Raw genomic sequence first — 17903 nt, 5'->3', positions numbered from 1 at the left:
CGGCTTATAGACAAGAACTTATGGTAATTTTTTTTCTGACTCTTCCTTGCCATTTTATATTTTTTGAACATTGTTTCACAGGTTTTCAAGACCAAGGCATCAATTGGCTATATAGTATTTGTTTTTTTAAAATCAGTGTTTTAATAATGTTGAAAATGAATTACTTTCTCCTGCCGCACCATTCTTATAGGTGCTGCCATTTTTTTGACTGTTGCTCTGCTCTAATAATTGGATTAGAGTGATTTTTTTCAAACTAGCTGTTTTCTTTAATTGGTATCACACATGTATCCAATCATGCAATCAGTCATTCATCCTATTTTAATGGAGAAAAGTAGTCACTCAAGGTCTAAGGGACTGTAGCCAACCTCCCTCTAATGTGGCCACAAGGCAGCTCAATCAGGAGCTGATTCAGCTAGTTTGAAAAAAATCACTTTAATCCAATTATTTATGATCTTTTCTAGGGGTACCAATAAATGTGTCCAGGCCATTTTAGAATATCTTCGTGGAACAAGCAATACTTTTATCTCTTTTCACATTTGCTTTGCTTTACTTGTCAAAGGCATGCAGGTGTACATAGGACAGTTAATTTTCATTTAATCATTTTTCAGGAGGCATACAGAACCTTTTCAATTAGCTTCATGGGTACCAACACATTTGCCCAGGTCTGTGTCAGTGAGTGCACTCCCCCTAATCTCTGAGATTTCAGATTCTTCTTACGAAAAACCATTATTGATAACTTTTTTTGGTATATTCCAGTTTTGAATTCTTCTTCTGCTCTTTGACTTATTTAATCTTTTCGATTCGGCTATGAAATCTCACACTGCATCCTGACTTCAATCTTTGATTAACATACTGAGCTTTACATTGGTTTCAACCTTTGGATTGTTGTTTTGACTTCATGACTTCTCCCAATTCCCTTAACATTTAAAAATACAAATGGCTTATTTATTAGTGTACTGCAAGTGGACAATATCAGTTAAAGGAGAAGTTGTGGTTAACAGATTGTGTGAGCATGCAACTATGGAGGAGAATGGGCAAATTAATGATTTAATTGCCTTTGAATGTACCATAGTAGATGGCAGTTGTCAGTCCTACGGACACGATTTATCAAGAGCAAAGGCCCTGCAGGATTTGAATTTTACTTAAAAGACATCAAATGTGATAATTACTCAGTAAAAATACATTCACAAAAAAAACTAAACTATTTCAAAATACCTCACTTTCACTTTCTTGGTAATTACAAGAAATTAGAAAACTGTAACATAAAATCAATTGGGGGTGATTTACAGACCTTATTCCAGCCCTGAGAATGAGAGGATAGCCCCTGAACAGTTTCTTTAAACTTTGCATAATCCAAAGGCCTGAAATAGTGAGAATGTGAGAAAAAAAATTAACATTTTTACAAACAGATTTTACAAGTTATGTTTGCAACCTAAATTAAATGCAAAGTAAATCTAAAATCAGTGTGAAGAAATAAGGGCATGAAATAAATGTTAACATGCCTGTATTACTTTTTGTATCTTAATGGTCATATATGATCTGTAAAATGAGAATACAACTCTCTTGTTGAAAGATTAAAACAGGATATGCATACATACAAAAATGAATATTCACACATTTAAAATTATATATATTAATAACTCTTATAATTGTCTCAAATAAATCAAACTGGACCACAAACAAAATGGGCATATAAAACGTAAATGTATGGGATGTAGTCAATTTGTGTTTTATTCTTTGTAATGTAATTTTATAATAAATAACAAAGTAGATGCTGCACAGAACAGAAATGAAATTCTGTGAGAAATTAATTTAAATTGCAAGTTTAGTGCTCATTTTAATACTAAAAATGTGAAAAATATAATTAACAATTAAAATAATCTTCACCAATTACTACCTAGAAGATGTAAGTTTTGCACTCTCTTTGTAGCAAATATATAGAAATTAGAAGTACAACTACTATGACATTAGTCAGGAACATTTCATTTTTCTCAAGCTTTACTGTGATCTGCGATTAATTTTGAAAATTAAGATTTTTTTATTTTATAGCGTAAAACATTTTAAAAACATTAAAAAAAAGGAGTATAAATTGTATATTAAAAAGGTACAGAACTCACAAAATTTTAAACTTATTCATAAGAACAAATATAAGAATTAAATAAATGCTACATTTGTAACAAATCCCTTTAACAAATAAATTATTTGAATTAGGCATGAAAAAATGTTTTCTAGAACAGGAGTATTTAATTAAAACAAGTCCATGGAAAAGCTTATAAAATTGAGATGCTAACTGTCACCGTGCAGCATTTTGGAAAAACATTACAAGAAAATGAAAAAAGAAAAGAATACAGTGATCCCTCGCTATATCGCGCTTCGCCTTTCGCGGCTTCACTCTATCGCGGATTTTATATGTAAGCATATTTAAATATATATCGCGGATTTTTTGCTGGTTTGCTGATTTCTGAGGACAATGGGTCTTTTAATTTCTGGTACATGCTTCCTCAGTTGGTTTGCCCAGTTGATTTCATACAAGGGATGCTATTGGCAGATGGCTGAGAAGCTACCCAACTTACTTTTCTCTCTCTCTCTCTTGCGCTGACTTTCTCTGATCCTGACGTAGGGGGTGTGAGCAGGGGGGCTGTTCGCACACCTAGACGATACGGACGCTCGTCTAAAAATGCTGAAAGATTATCTTCACGTTGCTATCTTCTGTGCAGCTGCTTCCTGAAGCGACATGCTGCACGGTGCTTCGCATACTTAAAAGCTCGAAGGGCACGTATTGATTTTTGACTGTTTGTTTTTCTCTGTCTCTCTCTCTCTCTCTCTCCCTGCTTCTGACGGAGGGGGTGTGAGCTGCCGCCTTCAACAGCTTTGTACCGGCGGTGCTTTGCATACTTAAAAGCCAAACAGCCCTATTGATTTGTTTGCTTTCCTCTGTCTTTCGGACAGTCTGTGCTCCTGATGCGCACTCCTTTGAAGAGGAAGATATGTTTGCATTCTTTTAATTGTGAGACAGAACTGTCATCTCTGTCTTGTCATGGAGCACAGTTTAAACTTTTGAAAAAGAGACAAATGTTTGTTTGCAGTGTTTGAATAACGTTCCTGTCTCTCTACAACCTCCTGTGTTTCTGCGCAAATCTGTGACCCAAGCATGACAATATAAAAATAACCATATAAACATATGGTTTCTACTTCGCGGATTTTCTTATTTCGCGGGTGGCTCTGGAACGCAACCCCCGTGATGGAGGAGGGATTACTGTATATTGTATGTATATATAATTTAGTAGCTATCCCCCGCGTCTCCACCTGCGTAGTAGTGAAACAGGACAAACTTTAAAAACCAAGAAACAAACAGGGATCGCTAGCTAAGTAGAGGCATGGTATGCTCCAAAATGTAGTGACAGGTAGACCGACTCGAATGCCGGCATGCGTGTAAGTAAAGAGGGCCCCACCCGGCTCCCCACTCCTGACGTCACACTTCCCCCTCCCCTCGGCCGACAGCCTCTGTCTCGTATTAGTGAGAATAAGTTGCTCCTGTAAGTGAACTGTGATACTTAGTGCGATGACAGAAGTCATAAAATCAACTGGAATGTTCAAGAAAATTATAGAAAAAAAACCCAATCTAAATCCGTTAAGTAGTTCTCTTGTGAAAAGCGGACAGACATTGTGATGTGATTTCTCAGTTTTTTTTATTTTTAATAAATTTGCAAAAACCTCAAGTAAACTTTTTTTCACGTTGTCTTTATGGGGTGTTGTGTGTAGAATTCTGACGAAAAAAATGAATTTAATCCATTTTGGAATAAGGCTGTAACATAACAAAATGTGGAAAAAGTAATGCGCTGGGAATACTTTCCGGATGCACTGTATGTATATATTTATATATACTTTATCTATATATATATATATATATATCTATATATAATATATACATATATCTATATATAATATATATACAGTGGGTACGGAAAGTATTTAGACCCCCTTCAATTTTTCACTCTTTGTCATATTGCAGCCATTTGCTAAAATCATTTAAATTAATTTTTTCCCTCATTAATGTACATACAGCACCCCATATTGACAGAAAAAAAAAAAAAGAATTTTTGAAATTGTTGCAGATTTATTAAAAAAGAAAAACTGAAATATCACATGGTCCTAAGTATTCAGACCCTTTGCTCAGTATTTAGTAGAAGCACCCTTTTGAGCTAATACAGCCATGAGTCTTCTTGGGAAAGATGCAACAAGTTTTTCACACCTGGATTTGGGGATCCTCTGCCATTCCTCCTTGCAGATCCTCTCCGGTTCTGTCAGGTTGGATGGTAAACGTTGGTGGACAGCCATTTTTAGGTCTCTCCAGAGATGCTCAATTGGGTTTATGTCAGGGCTCTGGCTGGGCCATTCAAGAACAGTCACAGAGTTGTTGTGAAGCCACTCCTTCGTTATTTTAGCTGTGTGCTTAGGGTCATTGTCTTGTTGGAAGGTAAACCTTCGGCCCAGTCTGAGGTCCTCTGAGCACTCTGGAGAAGGTTTTTGTCCAGGATATCCCTGTACTTGGCCGCATTCATCTTTCCCTCGATTGCAACCAGTCGTCCTGTCCCTGCAGCTGAAAAACAACCCCACAGCATGATGCTGCCACTGCCATGCTTCACTGTGGGGACTGTATTGGACAAGTGATGAGTAGTGCCTGGTTGTCTCCACACATACCGCTTAGAATTAAGGCCAAAAAGTTCTATCTTGGTCTCATCAGACCAGAGAATCTTATTTCTCACCATCTCAGAGTCCTTCAGGTGTCTTTTAGCAAACTCCATGCGGGCTGTCATGTGTCTTGCACTGAGGAGATCTTTCCGACAGGACACTCTGTCATAAAGCCCTGACTGGTGGAGGGCTGCAGTGATGGTTGACTTTCTACAACTTTCTCCCATCTCCTGACTGCATCTCTGGAGCTCAGCCAAAGTGATCTTTGGGTTCTTCTTTACCTCTCTCACCAAGGCTCTTCTCCCCCGGTAGCTCAGCTTGGCCGGACAGCCAGCTCTAGGAAGGGTTCTGGTCATCCCAAACGTCTTCCATTTAAGGATTATGGAGGCCACTGTGCTCTTGGGAACCTTAAGTGCAGCAGAAATTTTTTTGTAACCTTGGCCAGATCCGTGCTTTGCCACAATTCTGTCTCTGAGCTCTTCAGGCAGTTCCTTTGACCTCATGATTCTCATTTGCTCTGACATGCATTGTGAGCTGTAAGGTCTTATATAGACAGGTGTGTGGCTTTCCTAATCAAGTCCAATCGGTATAATCAAACACAGCTGGACTCAAATGAAGGTGATCTCAAGGATGATCAGAAGAAATGGAAAGCACCTGAGTTAAATATATGAGTGTCACAGCAAAGGGTCTGAATACTTAGGACCATGTGATATTTCAGTTTTTCTTTTTAAATCTGCAACAATTTCAAAAATTCTTTTTTTTGTCTGTCAATATGGGGTGCTGTGTGTACATTAATGAGGGAAAAAATTAATTTAAATGATTTTAGCAAATGGCTGCAATATGACAAAGAGTGAAAAATTGAAGGGGGTCTGAATACTTTCTGTATCCACTGTATATATATATATATATATATATATACACACACACACACACACACACACACACACACACACACACACACACACACAGAGAGGGTGGGCCATAAGTTTCCATACATATGATTTTTAACATTTTATTTTTTATATTTCAGATACCCTAAAAAATGCGTTTGAATAAACAGCAACGAATTGAAATCATACTGATGGCCAGGTCAGGAAACAGTCGCATGGTTTCAATCAAATTTAACAGAAAACATGGAACGAACATCACACACAAAACATAAATCATCTTAGGGAACAGGGAACGTTATCACCAACGCCATTACAAGCATAACTCCAGCTGTGCTAATATGTGTTCATCAGTAGTGGCGGACACATATTGAAATGTGTTTTCAAAACAATGGCAGTCATGTAGAGCATATTATATACAGTAAATAAAAATAGTTTTTCATAAATAAATGTTTATTTTTCCTATGTATGGAAACTTATGGCTCACCCTGTGTATAATATATATATAAAATATATACAATGAAATTTCATCTTTGATTCAGCAGTCATCATAGTTATTTTATACCTTTCTTTTCAATATTTAATGTTTAGATTTACATGAAAGCTACTCACAAACTGAGAAGGGTCTGCTTAGCAGCATGTAGATGTACTGACATCTCCTGACAGACCTTTCCACCAAGGTGAGCTAGGCAGTCCTCAATGGAGCTCTCTGGGTTGGCAGGGTTAAACACTGGAGATGTGTGGCAGTCAAAGCCTGTGCTAGTAAAAGCTTCAGAGTTTAAAAATGCACATTAGTGACATCTGTTGTTAAATACATAAGAGTGAAAATAACATTATAAAATATTTAAACTGAACTGAATGCACAAATTTTCTTAAACTGGCTCAGAGCTGAAAAGGATTGACAGAAAAGAGTTTCAATGGAAAGATCTAGAAAACAATTAATGATAAAAAAAACAGAAGCCTAATGTTATTTAATGTATTTGCTCATAAATTAAGTCTTCATGAAATAATGTTAGAATGAATCACAAAAGCTTTAGACATTTAATAGCAATCAAGATTTTTTTCTTCACTTAAAGCTCACCTTTTGAAATTTCTTCTTCAAGAAGTTTCAGCTCCTCCTCAACATCTGCTTTTACTTTAGTGGCAATTTCTTTCTCTATTTGAACACCTGTGGAGATAAGGTTAGAAATTTATTTAAGCTCAGAAAACACACGTAATTTATAGATTCTTTACAATTCTTTTCTATGTTAGGACCAGGGGAAAGTTTTGATTATACTCTAGACCCTAGAAATTGACTTGGTTTTTGGTTAAAAGGTTTATAGTAAATTTAAAGTCTCTAAAATGTCATTCAGTCTGGTTATTTATTTTTTCATACATAAATAATGGTATTTTATAATTTTCATATTATTTACTAAATCAGACAAGTCCATGGTGAGAATACAAATATATATATATATAATTTAATAAATTTAGTGTTATTACTGTATTTTATCTTCCCCAAGCAGTTATTACACTTTTATTAATATTGTTATTATTATTTATTCTGCTAATGCCTTTATCCAAGGTATACAATAAGAATTATGGGCAGGTTAAGTGACTTGCTCAGAATCAAACAGTGAAGCAAAGATGGGAATTGAACAAGTAGCTTTGTGGCTTAAAGTTCAGTGTATTAGCCATCTCACTGCCCGCATTCGCATTAATAAAGTCAGCTTCTCAATTTGCCTTGGCCAATTTAATATATTTTTTTTTAATACCACTGATATAAGACTGAATCAGTAAGCAAAAAACGTATTTAACTGATTTGCAGGTAGGAGGATTAATTTTTTTATTTACATCAGGGTCAGTTATGACATTTTTATCTATTAAATTATTTGTAACAATGAGACATATTAAAAAATAATGGTAATAACAGAATTCAGATTACAATATCATGTATTTAAAACATAGCCCAAATAGGCATGTGGGGAGTCAATACTTTTCAAAGACTGAATATGCCATTTCAAGTGATGTAAAAATGGCATTGATTGATATCCTATTGTTAGTTGTTGGTTGTCTAAAGTCTATAACTAATTGCATTTAAAACTTCTAAAACATAACATTTTTGAAAAAAGTATTTGATGGAGAATTCTGCAGCTAAAATTGTTGGCTGTGTCACACCATGACAGAGAGCAAGACTGGAATTTTGCCGATAAATTACTTTGTCAGAGATGTATTGAATCATTATTATGTGCAGTTAACAAAGTCATAAGGTTGTTTATAGCATGACCTAAATGTTGACTACATGTTTGGTCCCTCAGTGTTTATTAAGGTATTAAACTATTATCAATAAAACATGTACATTATCCATGATAAAAATAATGCACTTGTGAGAATATTGTCTCACTTATGAGCATAAACATATCCACTGGTTAGAAAGGTTAGAATCATTGACAAACTATGAGATAACTACCAAAGTTCTGGACATTGCAGTTGCAATTTGTAAAGACCTATCAAGAATAAAGTTCATTATACAATTAAAAACTTTGTTGTGATTATGAGCCTGGAAGTGCTCATATTTGGAATTAATGCAAGTGTCTTTGCCATTAATTCTTTATTGTTGGTACTGCTGCATATACATTAAGTCAATTTCCCTGCCATGATAATGTAGCATTTTTCAAGGTCCAATCGTATTTTAGTGGCAATGGATACAATTTTATGAAATAAAATTCCAACTCCTCTGGTCATCTTACAGTAGTACTACTACAGTAGTAGTACAATGAAAAAACATGACTAAATCAATCTCTCTTGAGCTAAGATTAACCTTTATTGTTTAAGAGGGTCAAATACTGCCTCTTTTATCAGAGAATAAAAGTGTGGGAGCACTTTTTCCTTATAAAGTTGTGACTAAAACACTTAACAAACCAGCTAACAAAATTTACAGAATGATCCAGATTAACCCATTTTTGCAGTTCAGGATAACTTCAGGAGTTATTTTTAATCTCATGCATTCTTGCAGAAGATGATAAATATATTTATGATAAAATAGAATTGAATGGTTATTCATGTCACATAATCCACATGTCTATCCAGTTATGTTCAAAATGTGCAAAAATGTTAGCAAAAAAAGCATTCTATTATTAGCAGTCACTACTGGGAAAGGGAGCATTCATAGTAAACAGGAAAGGCACATTCTCATAATTCTGTGTTTCTGAAATGAAGACAAGACTCCTGACCAATGAATGAAGGGAGAGGCTTTTTTCAAAATAGGACCCCAATACCCATAAAGAGTGGGCTTTTTTTTAAATAAAATATACTTTACTTTAGAATGCAGTTTCATATTGCAAATTAATATATACCATTATTGTGAAGAAATAACTTTGACTTGAAAAATACCAAACTTATCCTTCAAATCATAACTTTATTCATCCGTAATTGGACTAGTTGAGCCTTACTACTAATAAAACAACTAATAAAAATTTAGAGCAGCAAAGTGGGTATGGGGTAGGGGCAGAGTGGTGGCTCTGAGGTAAGGATTTGCACTGGCAATTGGAAGGTTGCCGGTTCAAATCCCGTAAACGCCAAAAATTGACTCTACTTGGTTGGGCCCTTGAGCAAGGCCCTTAACCTACAATTGCTCTGTCCTGGGTATGGATGTTAATCTGCATCCAGCCCTGCATGTAGGCCCTTCAACCTGCAGGGTTGGGGGTTGCTGGCAGAATTGGCACTCCGGCCACCATAAAAAATCTCACAATCGTCCATGCTGAGGTGTCACCCGTTGCATAGCTGCACTCGGGTTCTAATCCGGTATTCCGTGTTGGTCTGTTGTGTGGTGGGTGCAGCAATGCGTTGTATCAGCGTGTGCTCCTAACCTCTCTCAAAGTGGGTATGGAATGAGAATAAATGGTGTTTACACTCCTTTCATTCACATTGTTTGTATGAACGATGAAGATGTACATGCTGAAAATTCAATCAATATTCATATTCTTCATATGGAAGCAAATAATACATGTACGATTTGTACATCTTACAGTGTTAATGTTATTCAAGCATATGATAAGCGCTTTTAATTGAAAAGTGGTGACTCCTGTGGAGAAAATTTCTTAATAGGTCACTCCCTCATTGTCCTCAGGTTGTACAGAAAACTTACTTAAAAGAAAAAAAATGTAAGCAATATTTAAGCACGCCCTTGCATAATTAAGATATATAAATGTATATATAAAACAAGCACACACACACTGATATATACTGTACATATTTAATTTCAACATGCCAAATTCTCTTTATTAACCTGAACCTGACAGTTTATCAACTAAGCTTTTGTTTTCTTTAGCACTGATGAACTTGAAAAAATACTTTAATATAGAAGAAAGAGTGCTAGTGACTGTTTTTCTTCTGCATTTTCTCTTTTAATCGTTCCTTTCTTCCTCCACTTCATAAGTGGTAAATCTAATTTTTATCTTTTGAAGAAATTGTTCTGTAAGCTAAAATCTCTTTTATGGTCACAAAGGAATATGCCAATTGCCTTGAGTATTCAGACACTTATAAACTGTTTTTCTTCTGTTCATTTATGGTTCATAAAAAGTAATCTGTAAACATTGTATCTTTATTCTATCCATTTATACTCTCAATGCCTAAATCACATTTTAAAATAAAAAATGTGGTCCAAGAGGGTGTTTCAGTTCGTTCATAAAAGAATCTGAGTCAGTCAGTCAGTCATTGTCCAACCCGCTATATCCTAACACAGGGTCACGGATATCTGCTGGAGCCAATCCCAGCCAACACAGGGCACAAGGCAGGAACAAATCCCCGGGCAGGGCGCCAGCCCACCGCAAGGCACACGCACACACACACACCCCAAGCACACGCCAGGGACAATTTAGGATCACCAATGCACCTAACCTGAATGTCTTTGGACTGTGGGAGGAAACCGGAGCACCCGGAGGAAACCCACGCAGACACAGGGAGAACATGCAAACTCCACGCAGGGAGAACCTGGGAAGCGAATCCAGGTCTCCTTACTGCAAGGCAGCAGCGCTACCACTGTGCTACCGTGCTGCCCCAGAATCCGAGTATCCTTAATTTATCAAGGTTCAATAATAGCGGGCTTCAGAAAAAAAGATTTTCTAATTGCATTGGGAAAAACTGAAGACAAATGGCACTAACACAAACAACCATTAAACTCGCTGGCAACTATAAACTGCAGTTTAAAAATTGCATTTTCAAATATATAATCAGAATAATTTATAAACAATGCATTGTATTTTACAGGTTTCACCTCAAGAACACAAATTGTTTTAACCTGGTATTTAATAAAATGTGCTACATGCAAATGGTCTCCTAATTATTTCAGCTACTGAAAAAAATAAGAACTCACAGTCATAATTCTGTCTTTAAACTTAATTGGAAAAATGCTGATTAGCCGTATTTTAAACAATGTTATCATAAATGCAACAAACATCACTAGTACACATATTTAAATTGTTTCATTAAACAATATTACAAAGTTAGCACTTTAGTCAATAAAAATAACAAAATGAAACAAAATTTAATAAATTCCAGTTTTGTTCTTTTGTATATGGAGTCCATATTCTTCCGAACAGCTTATTAGTATTGTGAATAAGACGCTATATTGCGCCCGACTTGGCACAGACTCGCACTGAGGCACGTGTAAAACACACTAAAGACTTTATTTTTCTTCAGCTGGACGGCACGTCTTCCCAGTAATCACTCCAGCCACAACACAGTCCCAAAACACAATATACTAAGCACACAAGTCAACACACTTTCCTCTTCCTCCACCACTCCTCCCAAGCAACCTTGTCCTCCTCCACCTGACTCTGGCCGCTGAGTGGTGGTCGCTGGCTCCTTTTATAGTTCACCCGGAAGTGCTCCAGGTGCTTGATCACCGAGTTCCAGCTGCACTTCCAAGTGTGATGAATAGGCTGCCAACACGGGCTCAGAGGAGTCCCAAATATAGCACCCAACAGGTTTCCCAACAGGGCTGCACCCAACTCCAATTCCCAGGGAGCCCTGTGGGAAACCAAGGCACCACTCCAATCCAGGGGGGCGGCCATCTAGCGTCCAGGGGGAGGTATTGCACTGCTCAGGGCTGCTCCCCCTGAAAATAGTGTGCAGGGGTGTCCCGGCTGGGCATGGACACCTGCCACAGTATATAAAGGATTGCAATCAGCAATAAAGCAGTACAATATTTTCTGAAGAACAAATGCACCATTAACTCCACTAAAATCTCATTTTACTCATTTTAACTGGTGACAAATTATATAGTTAATAACCATATTGCAATGTGAAAGGTATTTTTGTGCATAAAAAAAATTACAAAAAGCAATAGTAATAAACATTTGGTGTTTGTTTATTTACACACAACTTTAAAATATTGCTTCGTAACCAGTATTTTCTGATGAAGATAACTGCCACAAGATGGCATACAATGAAGGCTTATGAAAATAACCATTACTCTGAAATCTTAAGTATGTTATATGACTTATTAGATTACAACAGAAATTGCACTTCAGAATGGTTCTGTTTAAAGCTGGTCCCCCAATATTTACTTTTTATTGTTTTAGCTCTGCCAGGTTAACATGACATACTTGTAAAGTTTCTTACTTTACTGTAAAGTAAATATGTCTAATGATAAATTTGCTACTTTGCAATCATGTGCATCTATAACACTCTGTTGCAGATAGTGGTTTTGAAAGATATATATCAAGTGTTTAACATTCGCTTAAATGAAAAACACAGCATCTTAGTCAATGTTCTTTGACAAAATGAGAAAAAGCAATCGTCACAATTCAAGCATAGATCAAGGATGTTAGCCAGTATTGACTTACGTTGTGAAAATCATAATTAAAATTATTTATGAATGTAAACCTACAGAAAGTAAACTTTTTTTTTTAAACATTAAAAACCCACTGATGTTTTACATTATTTTTCCCCAATGAAAATAGGCCTTATAATTTACAGTAATTGTCTAAAATATCTGCACATCCTACGCAATAACCACATAGCAAGCAGTTGTAAAATAGAATACTTAACACTTGAAAAACAGTATTTAAATATTCATGACATAGGTGCACAGGTGTATTAAAACATTTTTTAAAAAGTTTATAAATAAGCATAATTAAAGATAAAACTTTAAAATATATTTTATATAAAATGTTCAGATGTACAGTCATAGATAACTTGTGCTTACTTATTACAATTGAAAACTACTACATAAAAAAATGAAAACCTGAAGTAATCCAGCATTCTTGGAAGTCTACCATTCCCTTAGGGAAAAGAATACAGACAAGGCTTTTATTACATGAATAAGCATTAAATAGCTATTTTGGCCTCAAATGTCATAGCAAAGGCTGAGTGAAGGCAATGAGGTTAGGAAATTATGGATATTTGCAATATCCTTATTTAGTTAAATGGTCTATATCATACCATAAAAACTCTTTAATGTTGGAAATCAAAATGCTTGTATGCACTGGGCAAGAAACATGATTTCCTTAACATCTTGAAAAGTGTTTTTTTTTTTTTTTTTAAAACATCTGGTCCACAAGTTTGAATAAGCTGTTCTACAGTATCAAAAAATAATTTCTTAAAAGATCCCTATATTGCATTCTTTACATTTATATAACAGGAAAAAATATCATTTTCACTAAATATTTTATATGGAATATTCAAATCCTGTGACCTAGGAATATTTTTTCAATAAAAATGTTTTACACATGATGTGACTCATCAAAAACATTAACTACATTCAATATACAGTATTAATAATATCAGACTAGAAATGCCAACATAATACAGGTTTGGTGGTATGAAACAGAGATGTGGATCATATTTCTGTTCACATGAAGGCAGTAACAATGAAATATAGAATGGAGCTTAAATGCCACTCCCCCACCTCCATTACAAGCATTCCTTATTTTACATTATATCTACAAGGGTTCTGTACTTAGAAGGAAGTAAAGGAGAACAGAACAATATTTATTTTACTTTACTATTCATTCACTTATTCATTGATTTGTTATCCTGCTAAGCCAATTGCAAAGTAAAAAAAAATGGAGTTAATGCCAGCATTACTGCGTGCAAAGCAGAATATAACTTTACTCTGTACATGTGACAATAACAATCTGACAAACCTATAAGATTTATAAAAAATAAACCTTTACCACAAATACTCAAATTTTGTGACAGATGGCTGGGGCCTTTTCCAAGCTGGGACACCTTCTTAATGGGAGGACAGGTGGAGCACACTTGCACAGGGCACTACCTCCTCCAGAGTGCTAGATGGGAGCCCCCCTGGGTTGCAGCTGTGCCTCAGATTCCCACAGGGAAGTTGGAGTTTGGCACAGCCAAATGTTTAAATTTTCAAAGCAATACATTATTAAATAAAGGTAATAAATGAATGGATCATTCAAAAAATGTTCATAAATTTCTTTTTTCCTAAACCAAGAGAGCATTATGTTATTATTCAAGTTACTACATCAACACATTTTCCAAGACGTTCAAGTCTGGTCATATTTTAGTCAGACACATATGCTAAATTAGTCATCTTCCTGTGCACTTATTTGTGTCACATTGTTGTCCTGCTCATCATAAAACACTTTGCCAACAGATACCCAACATAAGTTGAAGGAACAACAATCTATTTTTTCATCCATTTTTTTTAACATTCTTAGTCCATTAGGGTATCATATTAAACTGAAGGCTATCCCAGCAGTGTTAGATAAAAACAGAAAACAATCCTAGCCAGAACATCAGTCTTTTTCAGTGTGCACTCTTGGAAACCTCAACACTCATTCATTCTAAAGTCACCAGTCAACTTACTAGTAACTAAGCCTACTCAGATTTAGCACAGCATCTGCTGGATAGACCCAGAAGACCCAAACTGGTAATAATGGCATGCTAGTGAATGGATCTGCCCTAAGTGAACTAATTCTATGCATTATAATAGAAGGATAAAATGGTATGTCCTCTGCATCTTGATCTGTCACACCCATCATCTGCATGTCCTCTCTCACCACATCCATAAACCTCTTCTTAGGCCTTCCTCTTTTCCACTTGCCTAGCAGCTCCATCCCTAGCATTCTTCTCCAAATATACCATGCATCTCTCCTCTGCACATGCCCAAACCAAAGCAATCTTGCCTCTCTGGCTTTGTCTCCAAACCGTCCAACCTGAACTGACCCTCTAATGTACTTGTTCCTTCATACTTCATGGAAAACCATATGCCAGGGTCCTGGAATGGAGGCTCTGTTCAACAGGTGAACCTCAGATCCAGGAATGACAATATGGATAATGTCCTGGGCCATGGCACAGTCAATTAACACTCTTGTTATCTTGACAGTTTGCCAATCCTTTCTACATATATTTTGGAAGAAATAAAAAAGTTTTTGAGTTTATGTACCCACAGTAACTTCTGGGGTTGCTGCCAAGAGTCAATTGGTCCCAGCATTTGTACAGCTATCATGGTATGGGAAAATGTTTTAAGGCAAGGGTGGCTTTGACAAAAAGTATACTGTATTTGTGATGACCTCTGTTACTTAAAATGCAATGGCATAAACCCGTCCATCCTACTTGCTTATCAAAACCATTAAAAGCCAGAGCCTATCCTGAGAGCACTTGAGAGCAGCGGCAGGGTGTTGTGGACAATTGTGGTCCCAGTCCACCATTGAGCAAACTCACACAACATACAGTAACTTGTAAAAATATACTGTAAAAATATACTTAATTATACCACACCCAAAAAAATATAATAAGAATAAAAATACATAGAATAACTGCATATTTACATGAAAATACTTACTGCATGTTTATTGTGTGACTGCTATGGGCACTTGACAAACCAAGATGCCTGACCCAAGACCAGACACAAATTTATACCACAATGAAATTAAGGCTCCATTTTCTTTTCTTAATCTACAACTAACAATGGTGGGCTTATCTATTAATCAATTGCATATCAAGCAGTTTTGCTTTCTTGTTAAATGCCTGGAGCAGCCTTCAAGACAGAGTTATTTCCTATATAATGAAGAAAGACAAACTGCCATTGCTCCTCTTCAGACTGCTTTTATGTTCCTGTGCATGGAACATATAGCCAGAGAAGGCAGTCCTTCCACATTTGCTCTTGACCTTCCTGGGCAGAGTTAGCTCCCTTGAAATCTGACCACCAGATTTAGAATATGTTCTTCATGACACAATTCTAGTCCCCTACTGAAAAGGGAAGCAGAACACTCTTTGAAGCATCCTGAGTCCTCAGTTCCTTTCCAGTGGTTATCCCTATGTTCCCAGTACAAGTTGTCCAAGTAGGTAAAGATAACTATTTGCATCATCTGAGAATAACCATTTTGAAACATTACACATGCCAAGTAAGTGTGCATTTCCCAGTATTTATTATGAAGAACTATGTTGCATGATGAAAAAAGGGATACAAATCAAATACAGTAATCCCTCCTCGATTGCGGGGGTTGCGTTCCAGAACTCCCCGCGAAAGGTGAAAATCCGCGAAGTAGAAACCATATGTTTATATGGTTATTTTTATATTGTCATGCTTGGGTCACAGATTTGCACAGAAACACAGGAGGTTGTAGAGAGACAGGAACTTTATTCAAACACTGCAAACAAACATTTGTCTCTTTTTCAAAAGTTTAAACTGTGCTCCATGACAAGACAGAGATGACAGTTCCATCTCACAATTAAAAGAATGCAAACATATCTTCCTCTTCAAAGGAGTGCGCGTCAGGAGCAGAGAATGTCAGAGAGAGAGAGAGAGAGATAAAAGCAAACAATCAGAAATCAATAGGGCTGTTTGGGCTTTTAAATATACGAAGCACCGCCGGACAACGCAGCTGCTAGGAAGGGAGCAATGTAAAGGTAGTCTTTCAACAATTTTTTAGAGGAGCATCCGTATCGTCTAGTGGTGCGAACAGCCCCCCTGCTCACACCCCCTCCGTCAGGAGCAGAGAATGTCAGAGAGAGTGAGAGAGACAGAGAAAAACAAACAATCAAAAATCAATACGTGCCGTTCGAGCTTTTAAGTATGCGAAGCACCATGCAGGAAGCATATCGCTTGACAAACCAGCTGCAAGAAAGGGAGCAAAGTGAAGATAATCTTTCAGCATTTTTAGATGAGCGTCCGTATCGTCTAGGGGTGCGAACAGCCCCCCTGCTCACACCCCCTCCGTCAGGAGCAGAGAATGTCAGAGCAAGAGAGAGAGAGCGAGAGAGAGAAAGGCAAACAATCAAAAATCAATATGTGCTGTTTGATCTTTTAAGTATGCGAAGCACCATGCAGGAAGCATATTGCTTGACAAAGCAGCCACATTTAAGCCCAGCAAGGAAGAGAGCAATGTGAAGGTAATCTTTCAGTGTTTTTTGAGGAGCGGCCGTATCTTCTAGGGGTTTCGAACAGCCCCCGTGCTCACAATATATTTGAGGAGTTTTATTTAATAGGTAATACGCGCTCTGGTTGGGTAGCTTCTCAGCCATCTGCCAATAGCGTCCCTTGTATGAAATCAACTGGGCAAACCAACTGAGGAAGCATGTACCAGAAATTAAAAGACCCATTGTCGCAGAAATCCGCGAACCAGCAAAAAAATCCGCGATATATATTTAAATATGCTTACATGTAACATTCGCGATAGCGTGAAGCCGCGAAAGTCGAAGCGCGAGGCATTACTGTACAACTAATATCTTCTTTGAAATGACTCCACAAATCCAGCAGTGGTTTTAGTAGCCAAAGACATCGTAGTGCATACACTGGGATTAGCTTTTGCACAAGGTAGGTAAAGATTATTGATGCATGGGGCTGAGTTTGTAATGTTCTCCAATAAATTTTCATTTGTTCATCTGATTGAGGAGGTCTTTGAAGTACTCCCGCCACTGACCCACAACATCCCGAGTCGAGGTCAGCAGCGCACCATCCCCACCATATACAGTGTTGACACTGCACTGCTTCCCCTTCCTGAGATGCCGGATGGTGGACCAGAATCTCCTTGAAGCCGTCCGAAAGTCGTTCTCCATGGCCTCCCCAAACTCCTCCCACGCCCGAGTTTTTGCCTCAGCAACCACCAAAGCCGCATTCCGCTTGGCCTGCCGGTACCTATCAGCTGCCTCCAGAGTCCCACAGGACAAAAGGGTCCTGTAGGACTCTTTCTTCAGCTTGACGGCATCCCTTACCACCGGTGTCCACCAACGGGTTCGGGGATTGCCGCCACGACAGGCACCGACCACCTTACGGCCACAGCTCTGGTCAGCTGCCTCAACAACAGAGGAATGGAACATGGCCCATTCGGACTCAATGTCCCCCACCTCCCTCGGGATGTGGTCAAAGTT

The 17903-nt window shown here is 37.2% G+C and overlaps 1 protein-coding gene across 2 annotated transcripts in view; it reads right to left on the bottom strand.

Annotated features, from left to right (window-relative positions):
• bcl2l13 (BCL2 like 13) overlaps positions 1 to 17903 on the bottom strand; it is an 87153-nt gene that overhangs the window by 53430 nt on the left and 15820 nt on the right. For both annotated transcript variants that reach the window (XM_028807855.2, XM_028807846.2), the window contains exons 3-5: positions 6661 to 6747; positions 6192 to 6348; positions 1292 to 1361 (exon numbers count right to left, since the gene is read on the bottom strand). In XM_028807855.2, the coding sequence (XP_028663688.1) occupies positions 1292 to 1361; positions 6192 to 6348; positions 6661 to 6747 (314 nt within the window). The remainder of the gene's footprint in view (positions 1 to 1291; positions 1362 to 6191; positions 6349 to 6660; positions 6748 to 17903) is intronic.

The sequence above is a fragment of the Erpetoichthys calabaricus genome, chromosome 1 (genome assembly GCF_900747795.2).
Source record: "Erpetoichthys calabaricus chromosome 1, fErpCal1.3, whole genome shotgun sequence".
NCBI lineage: Eukaryota > Metazoa > Chordata > Cladistia > Polypteriformes > Polypteridae > Erpetoichthys > Erpetoichthys calabaricus.
This window is presented reverse-complemented; position numbering and strand designations above follow the sequence as displayed.